Source organism: Crocodylus siamensis, chromosome 6, assembly GCF_052110815.1.
Source record: "Crocodylus siamensis isolate JL-2025a chromosome 6, ASM5211081v1, whole genome shotgun sequence".
NCBI classification, from domain to species: Eukaryota; Metazoa; Chordata; order Crocodylia; family Crocodylidae; genus Crocodylus; species Crocodylus siamensis.
Window position 1 is genome coordinate 56,991,006 of NC_143400.1, and position 24,587 is coordinate 57,015,592.

General features: G+C 40.7%; 1 protein-coding gene across 6 annotated transcripts in view; it reads left to right on the plus strand.

Annotated features, from left to right (window-relative positions):
• PXYLP1 (2-phosphoxylose phosphatase 1) overlaps positions 1 to 24,587 on the plus strand; it is a 102,343-nt gene that overhangs the window by 46,700 nt on the left and 31,056 nt on the right. For 5 of the 6 annotated variants that reach the window (XM_090053212.1, XM_090053214.1, XM_090053213.1 and 2 more), the window contains 2 exons: positions 17,130 to 17,291; positions 18,372 to 18,498. In XM_090053212.1, coding sequence (XP_089909338.1) covers positions 17,130 to 17,291; positions 18,372 to 18,498 — 289 coding nt within the window. Of the gene's footprint in view, positions 1 to 9,836; positions 10,066 to 17,129; positions 17,292 to 18,371; positions 18,499 to 24,587 lie in introns of those variants that run through there. The other variant, XM_090053211.1, reaches the window with a different exon arrangement.

The following is a 24,587-nucleotide window of genomic DNA, read 5'->3' on the forward strand; positions in this document are numbered from 1 at the left end:
ACTGGGGCTGGGCCACTCCCCCCCCCCCCCCAACCCTTGTGGGGGGGTGGGGCTGGGGCCAGGTTAAGTCTTCTTCCCACCCCCTTTCCCCATATATGACTGGATGGGGCCCCACTGCTAACACCATGGGTGCCAGATCGGGAGCATCAGCCAGATCTGGCCCACAGATAGACTGGGCACTGCCTGTCTGGCCTGCTAGCCAAAAAAGGTGACCATAATTGTTCTAAATCAAGAGTAAATATTATTTAATTCACATTGTCCTGTTGCACTGTACTCAGTACCTCAACCAAGATTCTCACAGACGCTCCCTTTGGATATGGAAATAACGTGCTGGTTTTATTGCAAGCAATTCTGTTGTCATATTTTGTCACTTGGTAACCTTTTAACACAATACATTCAATGTAATGATTCTCTGAAAAGAGCAGGGCTACAAGAATGAAATCTTACTAGAGCCTGATAACATTTTTTTTTCCTCAGACCAACTGAGTTAGTTCTGTAGTAGAAAAAATTAAAAATGAGTAGCTTCATCGATTTGAAGGGGAAAGGTTATTTTATTGATGTTGGCAAACAATCCAAAAACTTCAGTAGATAAGTGCAATTTGTGGGGTAGTGAAAAAAATAGAATAAAATACAAAGGCTGCCTTTTTACTTGGGCAGCAGAGCTTGGAAATTACTGTTCTTCATAGAATTAAAAATATTAATATTGCTATTTTATTGCTGACAACTTGGAAGTGTTCAGTGTTTAAGTAATTCTTATATAATAAAGGGCTTAGTCCATCTGTCTGTCCATAATGCTCTTGGAACATTCTGATTGGTTAGTGAAACAGCCAGTCAGTGTGGAGAGCTGTTGTGACAGCAGGGATGGAGGGGCTAGAGTAGGGGTGGGGGTGAGGCCAGCAGTGTTGGAGGTGGCAGTGGTGTGGGGTGCTGGCAGGGGGGATGGCAGGGCAAGCTTCCACCTCTCCTCCCCCCCTGCTCCTGGTAGGCGACAGTGGCAGCATGAGGTGGTGGTGCTCCATCCCTGCACCCCCGCCCCCCGGTCAGTCTTGACAGGCAGTTTGCTAGCTCTGTATATAATTGCCTGCACTGTCGATTGAAATAAAAATCTATGGAAGTGTTCTGGAGCCACAGCTGTGAATGGATTTAAGTACAAGCAACCTGTTAACTAGTCTGATCAGATTTGGTCTCAAAATGTATATCCTGCTATGCCTTCCCTGCTATGCAGTGATTGTCTTAGAGTAGAAACCTGCCTTGTGTATGTTAAAAGCACAGCAAGCCAGTCGCATAAGACTGTTTACTGAACCCTTGTGAAATTGTTAGGTAATGCATCTGAAAACAGGGAAACTGCCTGCAAAAATATCAGTAAGGAGATAGTGAGTTTGATTGGGCTGCAGTGCTTCACAAGCACCATGCAGTGTTGAATTGCTCTTGTAAAATAAACATTAGTGCTTTCTCCAGTGTTGGATATAAGAGTGTACTTTATGAAAGCAAGCCAGCTGTGGCTTCATGCAAAGAAGATTGATCCTACCCACTTAAGTGGAAGGTGGTTCTGTCTCATCTTTATTCACTAACTTTCAGAGTTGTGTGCCACATCTATAATTTGAGCAGAATTCAGAATTGGATGTTGTCTCAGCTGAAGGATGGTTCAGCCTTATCACTATTACTGATTTAAGTCTGGCATCAAGTTGTCTCAACACATCTTTGGCTAAAGGAGGGGAAATTACTTCCTTAATATGTTCTAATGATAATGAAAAGAAGCAATGACACAGTTGTGAAAACTCATTTTGGGATGGGTAGAAAATAAAGAGGAGCAACCTATATTTTTGGAAACATAAACAATTTCTGCTTTGTTGTCCTTTCCTTATGAATATTTAACTTCCATTCTATTTTCTTAATCATACAGCTACATGTTCTGTGATGCTTTAGCCAAAGAACTAAACTTTCTGTTCACTCAGTACTGTGTTTTCTTGCATACCGCACATCTTCAAAACACTTGGGTTTAGGGAGGGCAGAATGAAAAGAAAAATTTTTTCTAGAATTATGGCTGCAAAGAGCATACACAGAGCCTAATCTTCAGCTCATTCTTCCTCCCTCCCCTGTTTAGGCAAAAGCTTCATTTTGAACTCTTTTTTCACAGCTGAGTTGGGGGTGTGTGGAAGAGAGCTGTTCTTAGGAGCAGAACAAACATTTTAATTTAAAGAAAATGGTGATTTGAGAAAATTATATGGAACTTCGACTTGGTCCTTGCAAGAATGGAAAGATACAGGCAGGCTTAATTACAGGTACACACCTCCTACGTAGTGATAGTAGTAACAATGTCTCTAGAAAGTGTGCACTTTGGAGACTGGCTAGGTGATGCCCTCCGAGTATGGAAAATAGCAAAGAAACTTGTCAGACAGAAATAACTGAACGAGAAAAAGTGTCAGCCTACAGTTGGTGCATATTAGTCTTGTTAATCATTTGATGGAATTACTCATAACCCTTGTTTGTACACTTCTGTACTGCTCCTGCCTGCTGCGTCTTTCTCTAACAATATTTCTGAACCTTAGTGAGAATGTTGCAATGTCTTTATTTCTATTTGGCTACTTGAGTGAGGATTTGAAGGGGAGAAACCACATGGGTTTTTGGTATGAATGCTTGTTATGACTAATGGTAGCATGCCTGGACTGTGTTATTTGTTGGTGTTAATTTGCTTTGTGGGGCAGTCTTCAGTTTCCAAACTATCATCAAAATTTATGAGGTTTTAACATCTGGATTAAGTAGTTTTAAGTGATAGTGCTGTGCCCCTAGGCCATTCAGATGGGCAGTTAGTAACTGGCATTTTCCATTCTCCAGGACTCTCTGCTCTGGTTCTCCAAGTTAGGTTTGTTTTTTTTTTGCCTCTTAGCAGGAATACAACCACACTGCCATATTCATTTTCTTTTTTGTCTCTTGATCAAAGAAAGCTTGCAAAGCAGGGAGCAGTGTGGATGGCTGTGGCTGAAAATGTTCTGTCTGTAATGATGGGGAAGTTCTCATTCAGGGCAGTGCTTTTTCCTCAAAGCCTAGAGGCAGCAGTTGAAATTGTCCCTCAGGCTGCAAAAAGGAAAAAAAAATCTAAATGAGCTGACTCATTTCCTCAGTCTTGGGTCTTTGTTCATAGTCTCTTTATGTGTATCCTTCTGTTCAGAAGATAGTTATGTCTCTTCTCACTATCTCGGATCTCAAGAAGTCTTTGTTCTGTATTTCTGGAGGTTGAAGTTTGCATTTCCAGTTCTAGGTGGACAGATTTTTGTGGAGAGGTAACACTGAACTCTGCTAACTGGTCTTGTCAGAGCAAATGAGGAAGGAAACCAGGATCTGTTGTCTCTGCCAAGCTACAGGAAAGCAAAATTAACCAGCACCTAGGACCAGCACACATCTTGCCAGTTGTCATTTTTGAAATGCAAAATGTTCCCTGACCTTCCCAAAGCTATAAAAACATAGCAATTAGTGAAACTTAAAATAAGCTCAAGAGTTTCTAACATTATGTAGGATGACCTAGAAATAGATTCTTCAAAGGTCAGTGCTCTAAAATGGAAAAATCAGCTTGTGGGTTTTGCTGATTTGTTGCTGGCAGCACAATGTGTGTATTTTAAGAGGTTAGAATACAGTGTTCCCTTTCAAGTGTTTGCTGCAGCGTTGATCATCATCAAGTAGTCACGAATTTATTTCTTTGTTGTAGATAAGGAAATTTGTGCTGAAGGATTAAGGGAACTACTCTAGTTCCCTTTTTGACTTTTGTCAAAATTCTACAATAAAATCATAATGCAGCACACATTTTTGCAATAAGAAATATGTATATATATAATGTGGTAAGCACATAGTGTATATATTATTGAATAAATATATTTTTATCAAGACTTTTTTTTTTTTGTCAACAGAACTAAACAAATGTTTGCTGTAGTGGCTTATTTTATATATACGTATAGCTTGCTGTTCTCCAAGCTATATATTAATATATAGCTTGCTATAGCAGCTTGTATAAAAAGATAAGTTATTCCAGCAAGTATTTGTTTAGTTCTGTTGACAAAAAGCATTGGCTTGACAAGAATATATTCAATAATATCTACTATTTGATCACCACACTTCTAAATATTTTAAATAAGTTTACCGTAAGCTATTTCCAGCCCTCAGATTTACTTGCCATTTTAAAATTGACTAGTTGAACTTAGTGTCATGGTGCAGAATGTTAGAAATTGCATTATTATGTGAATCAGCTGTCCTGACAGAAGTCTGCCTAGCTTAGCATGTTTTAAAATAAAAGCAAATAAATGAGGAAATATCAATTATAATCTACAGTTTCAAGTCACTATATATGTACATATGAACCTTCTGATTCATTCCTCTGACCACTGACCTAAGCTATTTTGTAGCTGCTACTGAGACCTCAGCTGCTGGTCTACCACTTGTACCGTAGGTCTGTGTACAGGAATGGGTTGATAAATCTGCATTTGGCAGATCTGCTGTCCTGTTTCCAAACTTTCCCCTGTGTGTGGCAGAGCAGTTTGCCACCATAAAGTGTAGCTCCTCCTTGCACAGGAGCATTAGTTTCTTTGATGTCCAGTTCTTCCACACTCAAGGGTATGCTAAGTGGGGATGAGCCTTCATAGTTGTGTATTTTGGCTGGAAGGGAAGGGAATATAGTTAGACTCTATCAGATGTATAAAATTAGAAAGTTTTCATATACATAAATATGCATCTAGTCAGAGCGGCTGCTTGGTGTTATGGTTGGGTGATGGGAAGGGGCAGGAGACTGCTGCATTTTGGGATGCTTGGTGAACTGACTATCCCCCTTGTAGTGAGACACTATAGCATAATAAGCATACAGATTTAATTCAAGAGGTGGAGGTACAAAAAACTACCCAATTCTTCTTGGCATACCATTAGATGGTTTTGTAGTGGTGTAGCAAACATGCATGCGTGTCTGCTCGCCTTTTATCATGCTATGAAAATGCAAGCTTTAGAAGTGGTACAAATATTAGATATGTCCACAACCAGAAAAACGACATTAATTTTGATAACAGTGGTACCTTTTTTCTTTAACTTGCCCCCAGATTAAATTCTTCTTTTGAAAAATTAACTTTAAGAAATGGATCTTATAAATTGATGGTGTTGTCAAAATCTCTGTTTAATGATGCGGTTGGATCTTATCCTGGATCCCAACAATTGCCTGTCCTGCTATGCTGCATGTGCCCCACAAGGTCAGATCCCGCTCATGCTCTTTCTGCTTGCCAGTGCAGGTGGAGCCTGCGCTCATGATTCTGGGATCCCCCTAACTGTCAAACTGAAAGGTAGATGTTTGCAGCCCCATGTGTGGTGGGGCTGTGGGTGGGTGGCCCTGCAAGGATCATGTGGCAGAGAGCCAGTCAGCTTCCCCCATGCAACAAGTTCAAAACCCAGATGCACATGGAGTTTTAAAAGATTCTGGTGCATGTCTAAAAACCTTGCATGTAATCTGGTTCCTTGCAACCCACTAGTTTAAAGTGTTTTGTGCCATGGAAAACCTGCTGGAAGCATGGTTGCCAGGTTGCTGGCAGGGGGAGCCCCTTGATCTGTCTTCCTACCTGCCCCACCTATGGTGGTAAATTGCACCACACATGTAATGCGTTCCAGGTCCTCAATTTAATCCAGAATTAAATCTGAAAGTTAATTAATATAATTGAAAATTAGGGTTGGCAGGGACTTCAGTAAGTCCCGTCCCCTGTTCAAAGTAGGACCACCCCCAAGTAGATCATTCTAGCCAGGGCTTTGTCAAGCTGGGCCTTGAAAACCTCCAAGCATGGATATTCCACCACCTCTCCGGGTAATCTGTTCAGTGCTTTGCCACCATCCTAAGGGGAGAGTTTTTCTTAATATCCAACCTAAACTTCCCTTGCTGCAACGTAAGACCATTGCTCCTTGTTCTGTCATCTGTCGCCACTGAGAGAGGTCTGCAAAACTGGGCACAGTGCTACAGATTTGGTCTCACCAATGCAGTATAAAGGAACATCATAACTTCCCTTGATCTGGCAACTCTCTTACTAGTGCAGCTCAGTATGCTGTACTTCCCTGGATCCTCATTCTTCCCTTTGTTAAAGATGGGCACTGTGTTTGCCCTTTTCCAGTCTTCCAGGCCCTCCCCAATCACCACAGGTTTTCACAGTTCACCAGGCTCTGCTATGGCATCAGCCAACACCCTCAGATGTACACATCTAGATTTTCTAAATAGTCCCTAACCTGTTCTTTCACCACTGAGGGTTACTTACCTTCTCAAACTTTGCTGACTGGTGCAGTAGTCTGGGAGCTGACCTTGCCTGTGAAGTTGAGGTAAAAAAGACATTGAGTACTTCAGCCATTTCCTCTACATCAGTCACTAGTTTGCCTCCCCCGTTCAGTAAGGGACCTGCACTTTCCCTGACCATCCTCTTGTTGCTAACATACCTACAGAAGCCCTTCATGTCCCTTGGTAGCTCCAACTCCAGTTGTGCTTTGGCCTTCCTGACTTCATCCCTGCATGCCTGAGCAATATTCTTATACTCCTCCATAGTCATCTGACCAAACTTCTACTTTTTGTAAGCTTCCTTTTTGTAAAAAGTTCTCCGCTAAGCCAATATAGTCACCTCCCATATTTGTTATTCTTTCTGCACAAGGGAATGGCTTGTTTCTGTACCCTCAGTAAGGTTTTTTTAAAATACATCCAGCTCTCCTGAACTGCTTTCCCCCTCAGACTGGCCTCCCAGGGAAACCTGCCTATTAGTTCCCTATGGGAGTCGGAGTCTGCTTTTCTGAAGTCCAGGGTCCATACTCTGCTGCTCTCCTTTCTTCTTCTTGTGGTCACTGCTGCCCAGATTACCATCCACTAACTACATCTCCCACCAGTTCTTCCCTGTTTGTGAGCAGCAGGTCAGGAAGACCACGGCTCTTGGTGTCTCCAACACGCGCCCCAGAAAGTTAACTCCAGCACTCTCCAAAAATTTCCCAGATTGCCTGTGCACTGCTATATTGCCTTCCGAATAGATGTCAAGGTGATTGAAGACCCCCATGAGAACCAGAGCCTGTGATCAGGAAATTTCTCGTAGCTGTTTAAAGAAAGCCTCATCCACCAACTTCCTCCTGATCTGGTGATCTATAGCACACACCCACCACAACATAACCCTTGCTGCTCTCCCCTCCAACCTTAAACTAGAGACTTTCAACAGGCCTATCTCCAGTTTCATACTGGAGCTCTGAGCAATCATTCTCCAGAAGATAGGTGGGTGATCCAGGCTGACCTGGACAAGCTCAGCAAATGGGCAGACGAGAGAACCTGATGGTGTTTAACACCGAAAAATGCAAGGTTCTCCACCTTGGGAGAAAAAACCTGCAGCTTCCTTACAGGCTCGGCAGTGCTACGTTGGATAGCACTACAGAAGAAAGAGACTTGGGGGTCATCATTGACCACAAGATGAACATGAGCCTGCAATGCAATGCTGCGGCTAGTAAAGCGACCAAAACGCTGGCGTGCATCCATAGATGCTTCTCGAGCAAATCCCGGGACGTCATTCTCCCCTTGTACTCGGCCTTGGTGAGGCCGCAGCTGGAGTACTGCGTCCAGTTTTGGGCTCCACAATTGAAAAAGGATGTGGAGAAGCTTGAGAGAGTCCAGAGGAGAGCCATGCGCATGATCAGAGGTCAGGAAAACAGATCTTACGATGACAGGCTGAGAGCCATGGGACTCTTTAGCCTGGAAAAGCGCAGGCTCAGGGGTGAGCTGATGGCCACCTATAAGTTTATCAGGGGTGACCACCAGGATCTGGGGGAACGTTTGTTCACCAGAGCGCCCCAAGGGATGACGAGGTCGAACGGTCACAAACTCCTGCAAGACCATTTCAGGCTGGACATAAGGAAGAATTTCTTTACTGTCCGAGCCCCCAAGGTCTGGAACAGCCTGCCATCGGAGGTGGTTCAAGCGCCTACATTGAACACCTTCAAGAGTAAATTGGATGCTTATCTTGCTTGGATCCTATGACCCCAGCTGACTTCCTGCCCTTTGGGCAGGGGGCTGGACTCGATGATCTCCCGAGGTCCCTTCCAGCCCTAATGTCTATGAAATCTATGAAAACTTTTACATACAGTACAACTCCTCCTCCTCTTCTCCTCTGCCTGTCCTTCCTGAACAGTTTATACCCATTGATGATGGTACTCCAGTATCCCACAAAGTCTGTTATTCTAATCATGCCATAGTTCTTCTACTGTGCAAGAACTTCCAGGTCTTCCTGCATGTTTCCCAGGTTCTGTGCATTCATGTGTATTCACCTAAGGTAACTAGTCGATTGCTTTACTTTCTCAGGAAGAATGTTGCCCCCTCCTCCTTGTGCTCCTTCCAGGTCTCCTGCTTTCCCACTTACCTCAAGTGGTCTTTATCCACCAGCCAAGCTAACTTAAAGCCCTCCTTACTTGGTTAATGAGTGAAACTGTCTGCAAAGATGCTTTTTCCTTTCTTCATCAGGTGGCTCCCATATCTTCTTAGCAATCTTTCATCTTGGAACAACTTCCCATGGTTGAAGAAGCTAAATCCCTGCTGGCAACACCACCTGTGCAGACATGAATTGATCTGCAGGATGCATCCATTCCTGTCTGGGCCCTTCCCCTTGATCAGAAGGATGCAGGAGAACACCCCACCTGTGCCCCTGTTCCCTTCACCCTTGTACCCAGAGTCCTGTAGTCACTCTTGATATACTCAGGGCCACCCCTAGCAGTATCACTAGTGCCTGCATGGATGAGCAGCATGGAGTAATACTCAGAGGAGGAAAAGTGTTATCTTGCTAGCAGTATGTTTCATGTTTCTGCTGTATCACAGCAGAGTTCCTAAAGATAAATTTTCCGTCTAAGCATCTAGTTATTGATGACAAAGCACAGAAGACCCCCAAAAATGTAAATAGCGATTAAGCAAAAAGCAGTGAATAACATACTTTCCCCCTCTGCCTGGATGTATATTGACTGCCTTGTTCTCTTCTTTTAGGGTTTCTACCTTTGTTTGGTTATTAATACAATACCTATTGAGTCAGCATGATTTAACCAGGGCTAGACAAAGAAGCATCTCCCTAAAATGTTTGTTTAGCATTTAAACCAAACATGTCATTGTAATGCTGCTGAACATGCATTAAGGGTAAAAGTTCTTGCTTGTAGCAAGAGATTCTAATATTATGATTGCAAAACCTATGTGCCGATAACAAAAAAGAAAGTTGGATACGTTCTCAGGCACGAGCGTATTTGAACTTTTCTGATGTTCAGATATGCATTTGTAATCCAAAGTAAAGCTTTAAAAGTGACCCTAGGGACATGCTCATCAGGAGTGAATGCAGGATGGCAGGAATCAAAACTGGTATGGCAGCATGTCAAGGTTTCTGCGTGCAGTTGTGAGTTGGCCTCACTTCTAAATTGACAGTATCTATCATAGGTATTAGTTTGCACTAGCTAGAAGCACTCTGAACCATATATACCTTATCTGTCTCTTCCAGATGACTTTTGATGCTGGATATCTTCCAAATGCTCCATCCTCCCTTATTTATTGTTTCAGAACACTACCTTACCTTTTCTTGCTGTTCTTTTTTACCAGTCCTCCTTGTTTCCCCTTTCACTTAATTTGCATCTCAAACTACTAGCCAAAAAACCTTGCAGCCATCATCAGGATCTTGGAAACGTGTCTAGTTTTCACAATCCCATGTGACACATTCATGACATACTGATGGCAGAAATCTTTACTTTGGGGGAGGGATAAATAAGTTTATGTATGTCCACTAAGGTGGCCTGCTTTAACAGACTAGCACAAGGTTACTATGTAATATTTTCATATTTTTTCCATGTGGCTTTATTCCCAAGTCAATGTTTTAAATAGCATGGTTAACGTGGAACTGAAAGAGCCTTCTGTCTTATAAATAGTGAACATTTTTAGTTGGCTTTTAGTAGGGGGAAAAGCGCAACTGAAAATGGCTACTTGCTCCACACTTTCTGCTCAGACATGCTGGAGTTTTAAAGGAGAACTAAAACGGGACCTGGTTTTGCTTCCGGTCTTTCTTCTTCTAGGTAAATATTAATAGTAATTATTTCCCTCTCCCAATATTCATTTTTTTTGTAAATGGCTACAGCTCCATTATGTTTAATACTCAAAACTGTACTACAATAGTAGAATTAGTAATGGAGTAATTTGATATTGAATATTGAATATTCTTGCTTTGTTCCTTGTGACATGGAGTTATAATAGTTTAGTTTGCTGCATGTGTAATTTTTCCCCTTCAGTTTCATCTGTGTACCTCTTGTGTACTTGAAATCTCTATAGTACTGCCTTCTTGCTGTTAGTCACCTAAGGGTTTATAAATTATAATTATAATTTCTTCCCAGGGGGATTTGTTCTTTTATAATGATGGCTACAATTGTTTTAAAGTGCTTGTTGTAATGAATCCTTCACTTATGAACTATATTTCTGGTATTTATCTTCTTCGAGTTCACTTTGTGGAGTTCAAAATTATATCGCAAATTAAACACACCCTTTTAAAATGTAAAAGGCCATGTTTTAAAATATAGCGAAAGCAAATTATTCAAAGTAATCTTAAAATATTTCTAACGCAGCTACTTTTAACCAGAAAAAATATTTTCTTTTCATTTTCTTAGCCCAGACTGTTTATTTTGTTTTAAAACATCTTTCCAATTCTGTAAGACCTCCAGTTTGTGTTGCAATGCATACTCTTACTGAAGTTACAGGTTTTTTATTTCAATAAGTTCAAATGAATAGTAGTAAGAAGTTAAAAGTGAAAAACCTGGGAACACAGTCAGCTGGTGGACACTGTTTTAGCTCTATCCAAGTCAGTGGAGCTACTTTGTAATGTTGTAGCATAGTTTTAATATAAATGCAGTTTCTAGAAACCTCAGAATTACATTTTTAATTTGCCCTGATTCTTGGAAATCCTCAGAGATCAAAATAGTTATATCTGTTAAAATATTCATCTTAACGTATTCAGGCCCCTATTCTGGTAAGATGTCTGTTTAAATCTTGCCAGGCTGGGGGCGTACTCCAAAAAATTCTAAATTCAAAATGAAACATCCACTGACTTATCTGTCCCATAGAGATGCTATTTAGATCATTTGCATATAGCACTGTATTGCATACATTATATTAAGGCTAAAATCACATAAAGATAATATATGAATATCTATAAAGTGCTGTATACTTTTTTACATTAAAATAGACCTTTTTTTTTATCTTTTTGCAATTTACAGTAGAAAAAGGAACAGGCAAGTGACACAATACTACCAGTTATGTTCTGTAGTGATCTCCATGCCCCCATAAAATTTACAAGTTGTATGGGTCATGCCTAGGCCACTATAGGTAGGGGGCAAATTTTTTGGCAGGTGTGCCACAAATGCCCTCCCCGAGTGCCACTCTGGGATTTTTAATAAATGCTTGTTATGAAGCAGGGATGAGGTGGCATAACAGGTAGAACAGGATAGGTGTGCTGTGTAATGAAGAGCTGAGGAGGAAGGTGTGTGCTAAGAAGAATTAGGCAGCCATGGAGCTCCAGGGCCGTAATCACAAGGAAACAGAAAACACTCATATACAGAAAGGAGACTCAGAAATGATATAGGGGGAGAAGGGGAAGGTAAAAGTAGAAGTTGCAAACAGAGGAGAGGACTTCTGAGATTGTATTGGGCAAGGAGGAGGGGAGTAGAAAGGGAAGCAAAGAAATGTATAGTTCAAGCTTTAAAAAAAGCTATAAATGCATTAATATGCTGGGTGACTAGAATTAGCCTTGCTGGATAAAGGTAAGGAGCTATGGACTTGCCTAATAGATGAGACTAACCAGTCTGACCAAAGCTGAATACAGTAATGGAAGTGAGAGCATATATTTTACAAAATTAATGTTTTGACTGTTGATGTTTGTCTTATTCCTTATGCATTCTATTTTTTTTTTTTGCTTTTAGTAGAGATTTTTACTCATCTTCCCATGTTGGCATGCAGGTGGTACACAGGGCTGTTTTTTGAGTGCTCAGGGTTAATTCAGGAACTAGCAATTTGATCTACATAGCTCAGAGTACTTTTTTCCAATGTGCATTACTTTGCATATATCAATAGTAAATGCACTCTTTGAATGTGCTCCCTGTTCAGCTGATTTTCTTGGGTACCTTCATGGTTCTTGACAGTTTTCCCTGTCCTTACAAATTGAAATAAAAATTTCAAAATAACACAAAAGTAATTGTTTACATATTTTCAGATTATTGCTTTTAATAATGATCCCTGTATAGAAACCTGAGGCAGCCCTTCAACTTCTTATTAGATGTAAATTAATCATCATTCCTACTGTTTTATTTATATCTTTATTTCCAAGTCACAGAAGATTTTTTTTACCTTTTACACTTGACTATTTTGTTTTTTTTTAATCTAAAATAAAATGGTCATAGGCTTTTATTGACCTAGAAGGAATCTAGAATGAACTCTTTAGTGTATACCATTTGATTCTAGTGACCAGCTGCTTTTGAGTGTATTAATTTACTCCTGTACTAGTTCCTTTGACACTTAATAGATTTCATAGACATTAGGGCTGGAAGGGACTTCGGAAGATCATCGAGTCCAGCCCCCCACCCAAAGGGCAGGAAGTCAGCTGGGGTCATAGGATCCCAGCAAGATAAGCATCCAATTTACTCTTGAAGGTGTTCAATGTAGGTGCTTGAACCACCTCCAATGGCAGGCTGTTCCAGACCTTGGGGGCTCTGACAGTAAAGAAATTCTTCCTTATGTCCAGCCTGAAACGGTCTTGCAGGAGTTTGTCACCGTTCGACCTCGTCATCCCTTGGGGCGCTCTGGTGAACAGATGTTCCCCCAGATCCTGGTGGTCACCCTTGATAAACTTATAGGTGGCCATCAGCTCACCCCTGAGCCTGCGCTTTTCCAGGCTAAAGAGCCCCATGGCTCTCAGCCTGTCATCATAAGGTCTGCTTTCCTAACCTCTGATCATGTGCGTGGCTCTTCTCTGGACTCTCTCAAGCTTCTCCACTTCAGTCCTTAGTAGCTGAGAAGCTACCTGAAAAGTTGACTTTTAGGAGGGTGTTATTTTCCAATATACGGTGTGGCGAGGGCTGAGGTAAAGAAATAGCGTTGTTTCTTTTCAGTGACTTTATTCTCTGTTTAAATTTTATTTTCATACATCTAAAGAATTTCTCTCTCACATTACTGGCTTTTCAAATCCCTCTATCTAACTTAAATTTCCATTTTTCATTTTGCTTACTGTGTTGTCTTTCCTAAACTCATGTTTCTATTTTTTGTAGGATAAGTTTAGCTTGTGTAATGCCTTGAACCTTGCCATTTTACCCCTTGGTTTTCTTATTTCCTAAATGATGTGCATTTGTTTTTTGGTGGGGGGGGTTCCCCAGCTGTTATGATTTATAATCAAAGTGTTACTTCTAATGAGATTGCCTGTTTTGTTTTTAAATGCTCCCTAAGTTTTTTATGCTGCTAGTTGTTGATACGATTTCTCCCAACACCCACCATGAAGTTGAACTTGATATTGTGTTTACTATTATTTTAAACTAATTCTGTATTATTTAAAGCTAAACTGATAATGGTCTGTCTTGCTATGTGCTCTAAAACTAGCTATTCCAGAAGGCACTAGCTTTTAGTATTTAAAAAATATTTATTTTAAAGTTTGTCTCTTTTTATAAGAAGGAACTTGAAGGCCTCTGTTACTACTCTTTGTTAGACATAGTGTCTACTTTAGTCTTCAGTATTATGCATTCATAGAAGCCAGTAGCATAATCTTACTAGTATAATCATATTTTCTTTTTGGGATCATTTGGTAAGGTTACTTCTGCTCAACCACCTGGAAGACCTGAAATAATGGATATAGCAAATAAGGAAAGTAAACCTTACCGCAGCAGTTTTATACATTGCAATCTGCAACCCAAATTTCATTCTCACAGATTCCCCCATACCTAACCTTAACATAACCCCACACTTAACTTAGTGTGTGTGTGTGTGTGTGTTAACCAATTTTAAAAAAATCTATAGGTAAATTTCAGAGCTCGAGAACTATGGATGTTGGCTGCGTTGGCAGCTGGAGCAGGAATATGCAAAAGGTCTCAGCTTTGATTTTGGTAGATGAATAGAAACCAATTGGGACTGTTCTTAATGTGTATGTTATAACAGTATCTTAATTATGGCAGTCTCTGTAAATTGTTACTGACTTTGACTTGTCGCTTAACAATTTTCTGTAATTGTTGCATTTTAGTTTCCCTTTTTTGATTGTTTTCTCCAACTTGCACAAAGTCCTCACTCCCTAAAAGAAACGTGCTACTTAAATCAGAACTTTTTGTAATTGTGATGTAACTGAAGAATTTCTATGGACAGAAAAATAAGCAAAACATGGCTTTGAAATTTGTCTCCCTTCCTTGCAGTTGAAGACTAATATTGGAAATGATGTGAGCTGTTCTCCTTTTCATTTTCAATCATAAAAGCTTTCTGTATTTGTAAGACCAGAATATGCTGGCATGAACAAAGCTTTGAGAGTTCATTATTATGACTGCAGTTTTTCAAGGCTACTAATGAAAAAAGAGCCTTCAAATCTAGGCAGCCTAACAGGACATTGTCAATGCAGCTTTGACCTTCGTTTTAGATTTTGTAGAAGCAAGCTTTTACAAAGACTAATAAAAATATTTCCTTTAACTTGTTTGACAGTATGTGAGGTTTAAATTGGCTGCGTCCCTTTTAGAGTGTTCTGTGAGAGGACCAATGGTTTTTTCACAAATATGTTTGTTTGCTTTTTCTTCGGTATGTGCACGTACTTTTTTTTCTGGGGTAAGGCCAGAATATTTAAGTGAAGAATTTGTTTTTTTCACACATTTTTCTAAAGGCGATGTGTATTACATTTATTACTGTCAGCATTGCAGGTTCTTATTTCTGTTCCCTTATTCTGCTGGTTGTCACGTACAGTGTTGTTTAGCTTTTTCTCAGATGCATTACTCATTTTTCTGTCCTGTTTGAAAGGTCTTTATTTGCATGTTGTCTGATTTATAAAAGTCATTTTAACTTGGTATAGAATTTTAATTTCAGGTTATCAAATGGTGACTCTAGTGAGTGGGAGAAAAAAAAAAGAAAAATAATTTGACGTTCTTCAAAATATTTTATTTTTCGAGGTAACACCAAGGAGGGACAATAGTTGACAACTGTAAAAAATGTATGTACGTATTTATTTAGGCAATATGTGTTACCCTTCCCAACAAAGGTTTACAGCTTACAGCAAGAGAAACAGAACAGCGTTACATAATAACTGGAATAAATAGCAAAATAAAGCAAGGACCCACTAAGCAACATAGCCTAGTTTTGGTTGCAAAATACCTGTCCAGACAGAAAGGTCTTGCAGCATTTCTGGAAGATGTCCAGGCTTGGGATCTGATAAGCCTCAAGAGGGAGGGGTTTCTTGAGACTTAGAAAAATATGTTGCTTGTATTTACCCATGAATTGTGATTATGAGACCAGATATTAATTTCATATACCACAGGTATTCTCCTAGTAATAATTTAGAAAACTTGGTATAACTGTATTGTGTGTTGTAGGTAAATGTCTGAATCCCATTAATTAAAAAAAACAAACCTGAGGGCAAAAGAGAAAAGTTCTGTCTTATTGATGTGTTTCTGCACACAGTTGCCTACGGCAGTAGCTTATCTTGCCACACTCATGTCCCAGATAATTTCCTTTGTCTTATCTGCTTCTTTCCTATCCACGTTCCCTTTCTTTTCTCTCATCTTCCTGTTTCTCTCTCTTTCTCATCCCTCATGTTTTATGATTTTTTTATTTTTCCACTTATGTTTGGTGGTGTGCCTTCTATATTCCCTCTTTTTTTTTCTGTTACTTCCAGCTCTGGAGAGGTTCCTTCCTCCTCCTTACACCCACGCCTACACTTCTGTTTTTGAGTTTGGAACTTGTATTAGGAGCCACCTGCATAGGCTGAAGAGGAATACAAGCTAGCATCGGTTTGGGTATCTCTGCGTAAAGCTGTCAAGACAGCTTTTAGGGGAAAACATCTGAGCACACATGAGCTAACGGCAGCTGGTTTAATATGCAGAGCACACGTATTAGTCCCAATCTGACAGTTGCCATTGGTCAGCAGTTCGTCTACCAAGGAGGAAACACAAGGCGGTTGGAGTATATGAAAAGAAATGATAGATAGTACTTGACAGGAAGGTAGATGGGTTCTGCTGAGACCCACTGTTTATTATAAAAATTAATTTTGCTGACATTTTTCCTCTTGCCACTTCTGCCATTCTGGACCCCTTGTGTTTCTAAGGAGATGATGAAACATGAAGCAAACAATCCATCATTTTCTCCCTGTTTGAGCAAGTCCCAAGGCAGATAACCAAAGCAACATTTATTCTAAGACTCAGTAGAATCAGGTTTCTGAAATAAAAGTTTCTGATAATTACTGCCAAGGGTTAATGCTATCTGAAGTTATGGACCCTGACATTAGAATCAGAAATTAGGAGAAAATTATAGTTATTCCCTCCCCTAAGAAAATGGAATAAAATCTGTCCTTTATCTCCAGTTCTCTCTACTAAAGACAGATTTCCTTCTCTAAATATTAGAATTCCTAACATCCTAAGAGTTTGTGAGCCTTTACCAAGTAATGTCTCTCTTGGCTTGTTAAATCTAATCTCTCAAACACTATTCTTAGGAAATTGGTAACCATGAGCAGGTAGGAGATAATGATCCGTATCTTAAACCCTAATAACTTATGTAATATTTTTATTTCCTCCTTTTTTTGATGCTTTTATCACCCTGTGAAAGAATGAGAAGTTTTCAGGAAAAGCATACAAATGGGAAAGGTGGTGACACAATATCCAGAGATTCTTGCACTACTGCAAGTGCAGCATGTGACTTGAGCTCTCTTGAAGTCTGCCAGTTTTATTACGTACAGACATAAAAACATCGATGGGGATAAATACAAAAAGTGATCAATGGTCCACAGTAGATTTGATTTCATAGGAGTCAGTTTCCTGGTAAAATTGTCTGCTCTTACAATATAGAGTGTGTTACGTTTCTTAATAATGGAATAGGTAAGTAGTGATAATTGGCTACCACTGTTTTTAAATTTTGTCTCTTTCAGTGCACTTAATCCCAGTCAACCCAGTCAAAGAAGATGCGCTGAATCCGAAGAGCCGCAAGAGGATAATGCCCGATCCACTGACAGAACCCCCTGCAATAGATCCTATTTATGAAGCTCGTGTTTACTGTAATATTCCTACCATAACTGAACGCAGTATGGAAGGTAGGTCAAGTGGAAATGGGTAGGCAAATGACAGTTTATTTCAGTACTAATTCCCTTATGTTGCCACTGGAAATTATTACCTTGATTGTTCACTGTTCAGTACTTTAGCATTTCGAGCTAGAAATAAGTTAGCTGCTGAGATCTATTGAATTGCCCAAAGCACTCAGTCCTTCTGTTCTTTTTTTCCTCTGTACATTTGCTGGCATGTGTTGATTTTGGAGATGCTTACTGAAGGGGACTTTTAAAGGTTCTGCTGACAGTTAACTGCTTATTTATAAGACTGTACAAGATCTGTAGGTTATAGATTGAATAGGTTTTAATTAGCACCTTGTTTTAACACCTTTTGAAACTATAATTACTTCTTAATTCTGAGAAATTTGATTAAGTTCAGGGCAGGATCAGTCAGTTTGAGTGGTTGCTCTAAAATGACAAGTTAGTGGGAACCATGGGAAAGAGGCAATGATCAAAGCAGCAGATGGAGAAGGTGAAGTGGCTTTCATATTCAGTTGAGGGCAAAGGCATGCATTGGACTGCCTACCCCACAGTAGCTTAAATGCCTATATCCGTGCTCCCTATTAATGTAAATGGCAGCCTTAACTGGCAAATATGTCAGTCTGTACAGGAGATAAACTTGAGGTAAAGATCAAAGCCAACAAATGTGATCCAAACCCGTCCAAATTTGGTACTTCATGGGTAAGCTATGAAAGGCATGTGTTCAGTAAAGATTTTGGAGAGATGGAAGTCTTCCCAGAATAAATAAGTGGTGAATAAAAGATGTTTAGGTGGTGCCTTGTCTGAATCCCCTTTGAGGAATTATTCTATTTAATATTAGAATGCTGCATGTACTAATTCTTCATTAAGCTCCTAGAGCTTAGTATAGATTTCTTTTTTTAGTACTTTATTTTAAATAAATCCTTCAGTATAAAGGATTGTCACTGCTTTATATTCTGTTCAGCACTGAATAAATTGATGTACAGTACATTAATATTACATGGATTTTTCACTTGGAAGAATAGAATTAAGAAACACTGGGAGAGTATAGAGAGATTGGCACTTAATTTTATTCTTTATTTGACATAGGTCAGGTACCTCATTATTTTAAACTGGTGTCTGTCCATGTGTTGATTCGCCATGGGGATAGATATCCACTTTATGCCATCCCCAAGACAAAGAGACCAGACATTGACTGCATGCTAGTTTCTAGCAGGTAAGCTTCCTGGCTTTACCATTTCTCCCCATGTTGGTATTTATTATAATGCTTCATAATGTTGTGTGCTAGCCGAGGCATCCAGCACAAACAGACTTACAGAGCAGAATGACTTCTTTTGTTACGCAGTTGACAGCAAGTTTATTTGGTCCTTAATGTAACAAATCAAATTTATATATCAATGCATGTATGTGAAAATTATGCACTTCATGTTAATGGGTAGAATTTGGACAAAAATCTGGAAATCCTAAATTATAGTATCTACAGAAGGTTTAACTCAAACTCTTTTGCATACATAGATTTTTGTACTATTAGCTATTACGGCTTTCATTTTGAATCTCATCTTGTGAGAGCCATAGTTTTCAATTTCCTTGTTTTGAAGCAATTCAAATTTTTATGGTGACTTTAAAGAAAAGGCCAGGGTTTTGTTTTGTTTTGTTTTTTTTCAAGTGACAGCTTTCCTTCAGAGAACTACTTTAAAAAAATCAATGTATGGTAAAATTATATTTTGTGAAATAAGCCATTTTTTCCCTATTGCCAAGCACATATTTCAACATGGTAATTTTCCATTGATTTCAAAACAATTGATTCAGAGTACCATGTTTAGGCAAAATTTAGCAAGTATTTAATAGAGGTGGTTTCCCATGTTAATCTGAAATCGGGCAGAAAGCAATGACAGTGCACTTTGTAGACTAATTCAGAGAGGCATTAATCTATAATATGCCACTCTGCCTGGCTTCCTCTGTGGAGAAAGGGTTGTAAGTATAACTTTGTTTTATATTAAGTTTCATGTTTACTTTATAGACAGTTTTAATATGGACTTGGTAGCTGAAGGGAAATTATATCCCTGAGAAATACAGCTGTATTAGTGTCCTCTTTTCCATAACTGCAGATTGAAATAAAAACTGAATATGCTGTTGATAAGTAAATTGAACCTACCGGTTCTGTTCCACAATAATCTCCTTTGTTTGTTTGTAGTAGTTCTTACTACAAAAACTTCCTTTGCTGGTTTCATTGTTGAATTATGTAGTTCTAATAATTCATGAGGCAGAATATACTTGTTGCATTCAACATTAAAGTCAGTTTGGCCTCAATCAGACAAGTCGCTCAAGAGAATTCCTCGTGGTTAAGAGTTACCCCAGTTGTGCAGGGAAGGAAGGTCATTATATTACATCTTACTATCAAATACTTCTTAGTGATCAGTCTCTGACTAAGCTTCCCTCCAGTTACTGTAAGTCACCAGTCCTGGATTCTGATGTATTATGAGAGTATTTGGACTGTCTGTGGCCCAGCTCCTAGTGTGGTGTTTGGGGGTTTTTTTGTTAGTTTGTTTTTACATGGTTTCTTACTCCTAGCTCAGGGGTGTCAAATATGTGTTGGATGAATGGTGTTAGACTGGTCCATCATTCAGATGAAGGAAGGGCTGCTTCCAGCCCATGGACCCTTCTGTCCCTGACCCCACCTCTGCCCCTACCGCTGCCCCTAAAAGCTGGATCTAGCTTACCACTTTCATTCCAGCAGGTCCAGGACTGTGCCTGATGCAGCACTGTGCAGAGCCGATCTGGTCTGGGCTCCACATACGGTGCCTGCTTCAGGTGGTCAGGGACCAGCAGAAAGAAGCCCTGCACACCCCGTTCTTGGCAACTGGCATGAGAACAAACCATGGTGCCTGGCTTCTTCCATACCTACGGCAGCTCAAGAATCCTTGCTTTCTTTCAGGTGCTTAGTAGCCAAGCAGACAAGAGCTACAGGGCCTGAGCCCCAGCTTCTTTCCATGGCAGCAGAAGCCAAGTGCCTGGGCGAGAACCGCAGTGTTGGGGCCTCATCAATAACATGGGAAGAAGTCTGGTACCATGGGTGCTTGGCTGCTACTGTGGGAACAAACTATGGTAGCAGGCTTGTTCCCATGGTGCTGCTGGGGCTCCAGCACTGTGGCTGTCACCCAGGGGCTTGGCTGTCATTGTAGAAAGGTTCCCCATTGCAGCCGGGGTCAGGGCAAAGACTGCAAGCCAGGTGACCTAGCTCTGGGTCCTAGATTGAGCCCACAGGCTGTATCTTTGACACTGCTGCCCTGGCTTACCCAGAATTTTAAAGCTGTTTTTCTGCAAGCTGCCTCCTCTTTGCTTCAGCAGTACAAGCTACTTAGAATTCCTGGTTGGGTCCTGGTGTCACTTGTTCACCTCACTGCTCCTCTTACCCTGCAGAGCTCTCAAGCACTCTGTGCATCTCTGCTTCTTTTTTGGTCCCCATTTTGTAGTAACCATTGCTTCAGCTGCCTCCACAGCTTCCTTTCTTATCACTTCCTCTCTCTGGTACAGTGTTTCTCCTAGAGATGCACAGATATATTGGTCTGATATCAGATCAGTACCAATATAAAGAAAATTGGCTGTATTGGAGAAGGGGCTGATAATTTGGCCAATAAATACCTCTGCTGTGCGCAGCCACAGCGCAGCACTCAGACAGCGAAGAGCAGAGCTGGCAGCATGGAAAACTGCCTTCAGATGGTAAATCTGGTGTGGGTGGAAAGGGAGGGGGGAGGGAAGGGGCGTGGGGCACAGATCAACACTTCCCTGTAATGAGAGAGGGGGCAGATGCTGCCCAGGTGGGGCTGAAGCTGTGGCTTGTAGGGAGGGGGAGGCTGCTCCTGCCACCGCTTACACCCTGGGAGGGCATGGGGGGGTGCAGCGGGGCATGTACCCTCCCCCAGATCTGTGCAGGGCAAGACAAGCTGCAGACTGTGCTGCGCGGGGTCATCTTAGCGGGGATTGGGCTTAGAGTGGGCACCAGTGGCACTAGGAGGATGCTGCATTCACCCTAGATTTCACCACCACTTCATTCCCAGCGCTACTGCTGCCAGCCACCTGGCACAGCCCTGGCTCAACACCCGGCCTCCACCCATGTGCCAGGAAGAGCCAGGGCTGCCCCGGTGGCTGCTAGTGGCGGTGCTGAAAGTGGAGTGGTGGTGAAATTTGGGGTCGATACAGCATCCTCCCAGCGCTGACAGCACCCACTCTGAGCCCAGTCCCCACCAAGAAGAGCCCCGCGCAGCCCACCCCACCCCACCCCAGGCAGATCCAGGGTGCACATGCCCCCCCGTGCCCTCCCAGGATGCAAGCAATGGTGGGAGCTGCCTCCTCTGCACAAGCCACAGTTCCACCCTGCCCCCACCCTGCCTGGGTATCCTCTACCCCTGCCCCAGCCCCTTCCTCACTGCGGGGGGCATAAGTCCACCACACCAGATTTTCCAGCTGGAGGCAGCTGTGTCAGAAACTGGATCGGTATTGGCTGATATACCTCCTTAAACATCAGCTATCAGTATCGGCCTCAAAAATCTCTGTCAGTGCACCCCTAGTTTCTCCATTTTTATGGGCTTGAGAGACCCCTCATTGGACTTGGAGCACCCCTGTATAACTTTTGTGAGTTTGGCACACAATTCCAAAACTCATTTATTTATTTATTTAGTGCTTACCTCCAGAGCCTGCACTTATCTTGCACCCTGCCCACCCTTCAAAGGATCTGGAGTACTCCAGGGTGTCATGGCAATCTGATTGAATATCACTGCTGTAGTATCTTGGGAAAAGATTGCTTTTCCTATTTGACCATATCTCCTGTGCCTTTGTTTCTCTCCTGTAGCTGCCCTTTCACAATTGCATTAAACATAAGCTGCTCATTTTTGCTTTCAAGGCCCTTCCTGGCCTGTCCACAATTACTCTCTCCTCTCTCATTCCTGATTAAGATGTTGGTATCTACCTCCGACTGACCTATGATGCGGCTTCCTATGTCCACTTGTTAGGTTTTCAAATGAGTCCCTTTGTGCTGTCCTCCTCTGTTGTCCCTCATCCTGAATGGCACTCCCTACAAACATCAGCCGTGTTACGTCCTTTATCCTCCTTCAAAACCCTCCTTCAGATTCTCCTTTTCTATAGTGCCTATAACTACTTGCCAGGGATTAGATCTGGAGCAGTGCAAATCACCATTGACCACTCCCGTCTCATTTGTGGTCTCTTATCTTATGCTTATATAATGTAAGTTATTTGTAGCAGGCTCTGCGTTCATGCAGCACCTAATACAGTGGGGTCCCAGTCTTTGACTGAGGTACCTGGTGTCATAATAATACAAAACAATAGCGTTATATTTATGTAAAAATGCCATATTCAGTTACCTGTTCAAAGCAGCAGAAGTTTTTGGTGATTCTCTTTCTCCTGCAATTGTATCTGCCTATAAGAGAGCAAAACAAGTTTAACTGAGTATTTAGACTACATTTATCACCCACCCTCAAATTTAAAAGATCTGCTGAAAGGTCTAAATGCAGCATTTCAGCTTTCCCACATGAATGGTAAAGAATTTCCATCTCAATCCAAGTTGCTTTTTTGCATTATAACAATTGCAGTCTCTAAGAAGTATATTTATAAGCAGCTTCTGCCAATGAAATGTTGAAACCACTGCAGATGTTTACATTCCACATTTATATTGTATTGTACTGTTATTTCTGTATTTCTTCATATTTATCTTTTGTATCTGAGAGGAAAAGATCCTAGAGTTTAACTTAGCAAGTTCACTGATTTTTCTTGGAAAAAAATAGACAATATATTTGTCATTATTGAAATTTTGGGCTGTTTAATTTAGATGTGATGTAACCAGTATGTTATTCAAAAACCACCCTTTACCAACAGCTGTAACTCTGTAGTCTTCAAAATACCATGATAATCTAAGTAAAAAGAAAAAAAAAATATGGTATGTCAATTACCATTGTCTGGTAAATATAATTTTAGTATCAGTCACTGTATTTGAATGTACGATACTTCTGTTTCAAATTGAATCTTTGTGCTGTTTAGCTGTGGTAGCAGATCCGAATCAGTTTGCTGATATGTTCTTCATGCTGCATCTACTTTCGGCAGGAGCAATTTTTGCTTTAGATTTGTGCTCACTGATGCCTGTGAGGTGCACTACAGAGCAGCGACAAGTACATAGTATGACATGCAGTATAAAAGCCTTTGCCCTGAGTTCACTGATTTGTATTGTACTTGGGTCTTCACTGCTTTCATTTTCCAAGAGAGAGAATTTTTCCAATGAGCACTCTGAATTTTTACATCCAAATGGAAAATTCAAAAATGAACTCCAATCAGAAATATTCTTTTATAAGACTTTAATTGGGGCTTTTAATTTGAGCTAATTATTGCACCCATTCTGTTTTTGTTTTTTATAAAAATTTTCTTCAGATTGAATTTTCCCTTTTGTAAAGTTGGCGTTAATTGGCTTGTTTCTAGGACAGCTTCTATGGTGAATTGAGTATATGAGAGCCTAGTTATAGGAAAAAGTCATGTGATGCAAAACGCCTTTCTTCTCCCCTTTCGTCCTTTATTGTCACTGGTTTTGATTTTAACTACAGATTTTGTATCAACAAGACTCTAATTTTGGAACAATTTCTGACATTTCTAAGCAGTTATTGGAATAAGACATTTTCTCATGTAAATTGTTATGGAGTAAAAAATAGTCTAGAAAATGCAGTGAATATTAAACCTCTTCACACTTGAGAATAGGTGCAGGTTTAGATGTGGGAATTGAAGCCATCAGCTTGTCACTGAACTGCTGAAGTTCTCTCATCACTGGCTTTCATATGAATAATACCTATAAAAATCATACTTCTTTCAAAACCAGTTTTGCTATGAACCTTTCTTTTTGTTTTCAATGGAAGATCGTTAAACCTATAAGTTTATGAGCATTTTGTTACTAAAGAAGCCCAATCGTGCAACATTTTGAATACCTGATTGTATTTTTTATTTTTAAACTAGGGTTGGAAGCAGGTCAGTGAAAACCCAAAGCTTTGTTGTTGCTGCCTGCTCAGCAGTGCAGGGGTCAAGAGCACAGGTGTTTGTAGGGTGGTTTGACCTGCAATGTTTTCTTGTTTATATCTGGTTCCCTGTGCCAACAAGATGGATGGGTGGCGCTTCCTCTATATGTTACTCAGGCAAGAAGTGATGAAAAGATGAGCAGGCAATAAATACCCCCTTTCTTCTTCCTTCCTTTCTTCCTCTTCCCCCTCCCCCCAAAAAAACAGTAGAGGATACACTCCTTTCTTCCAAACCACT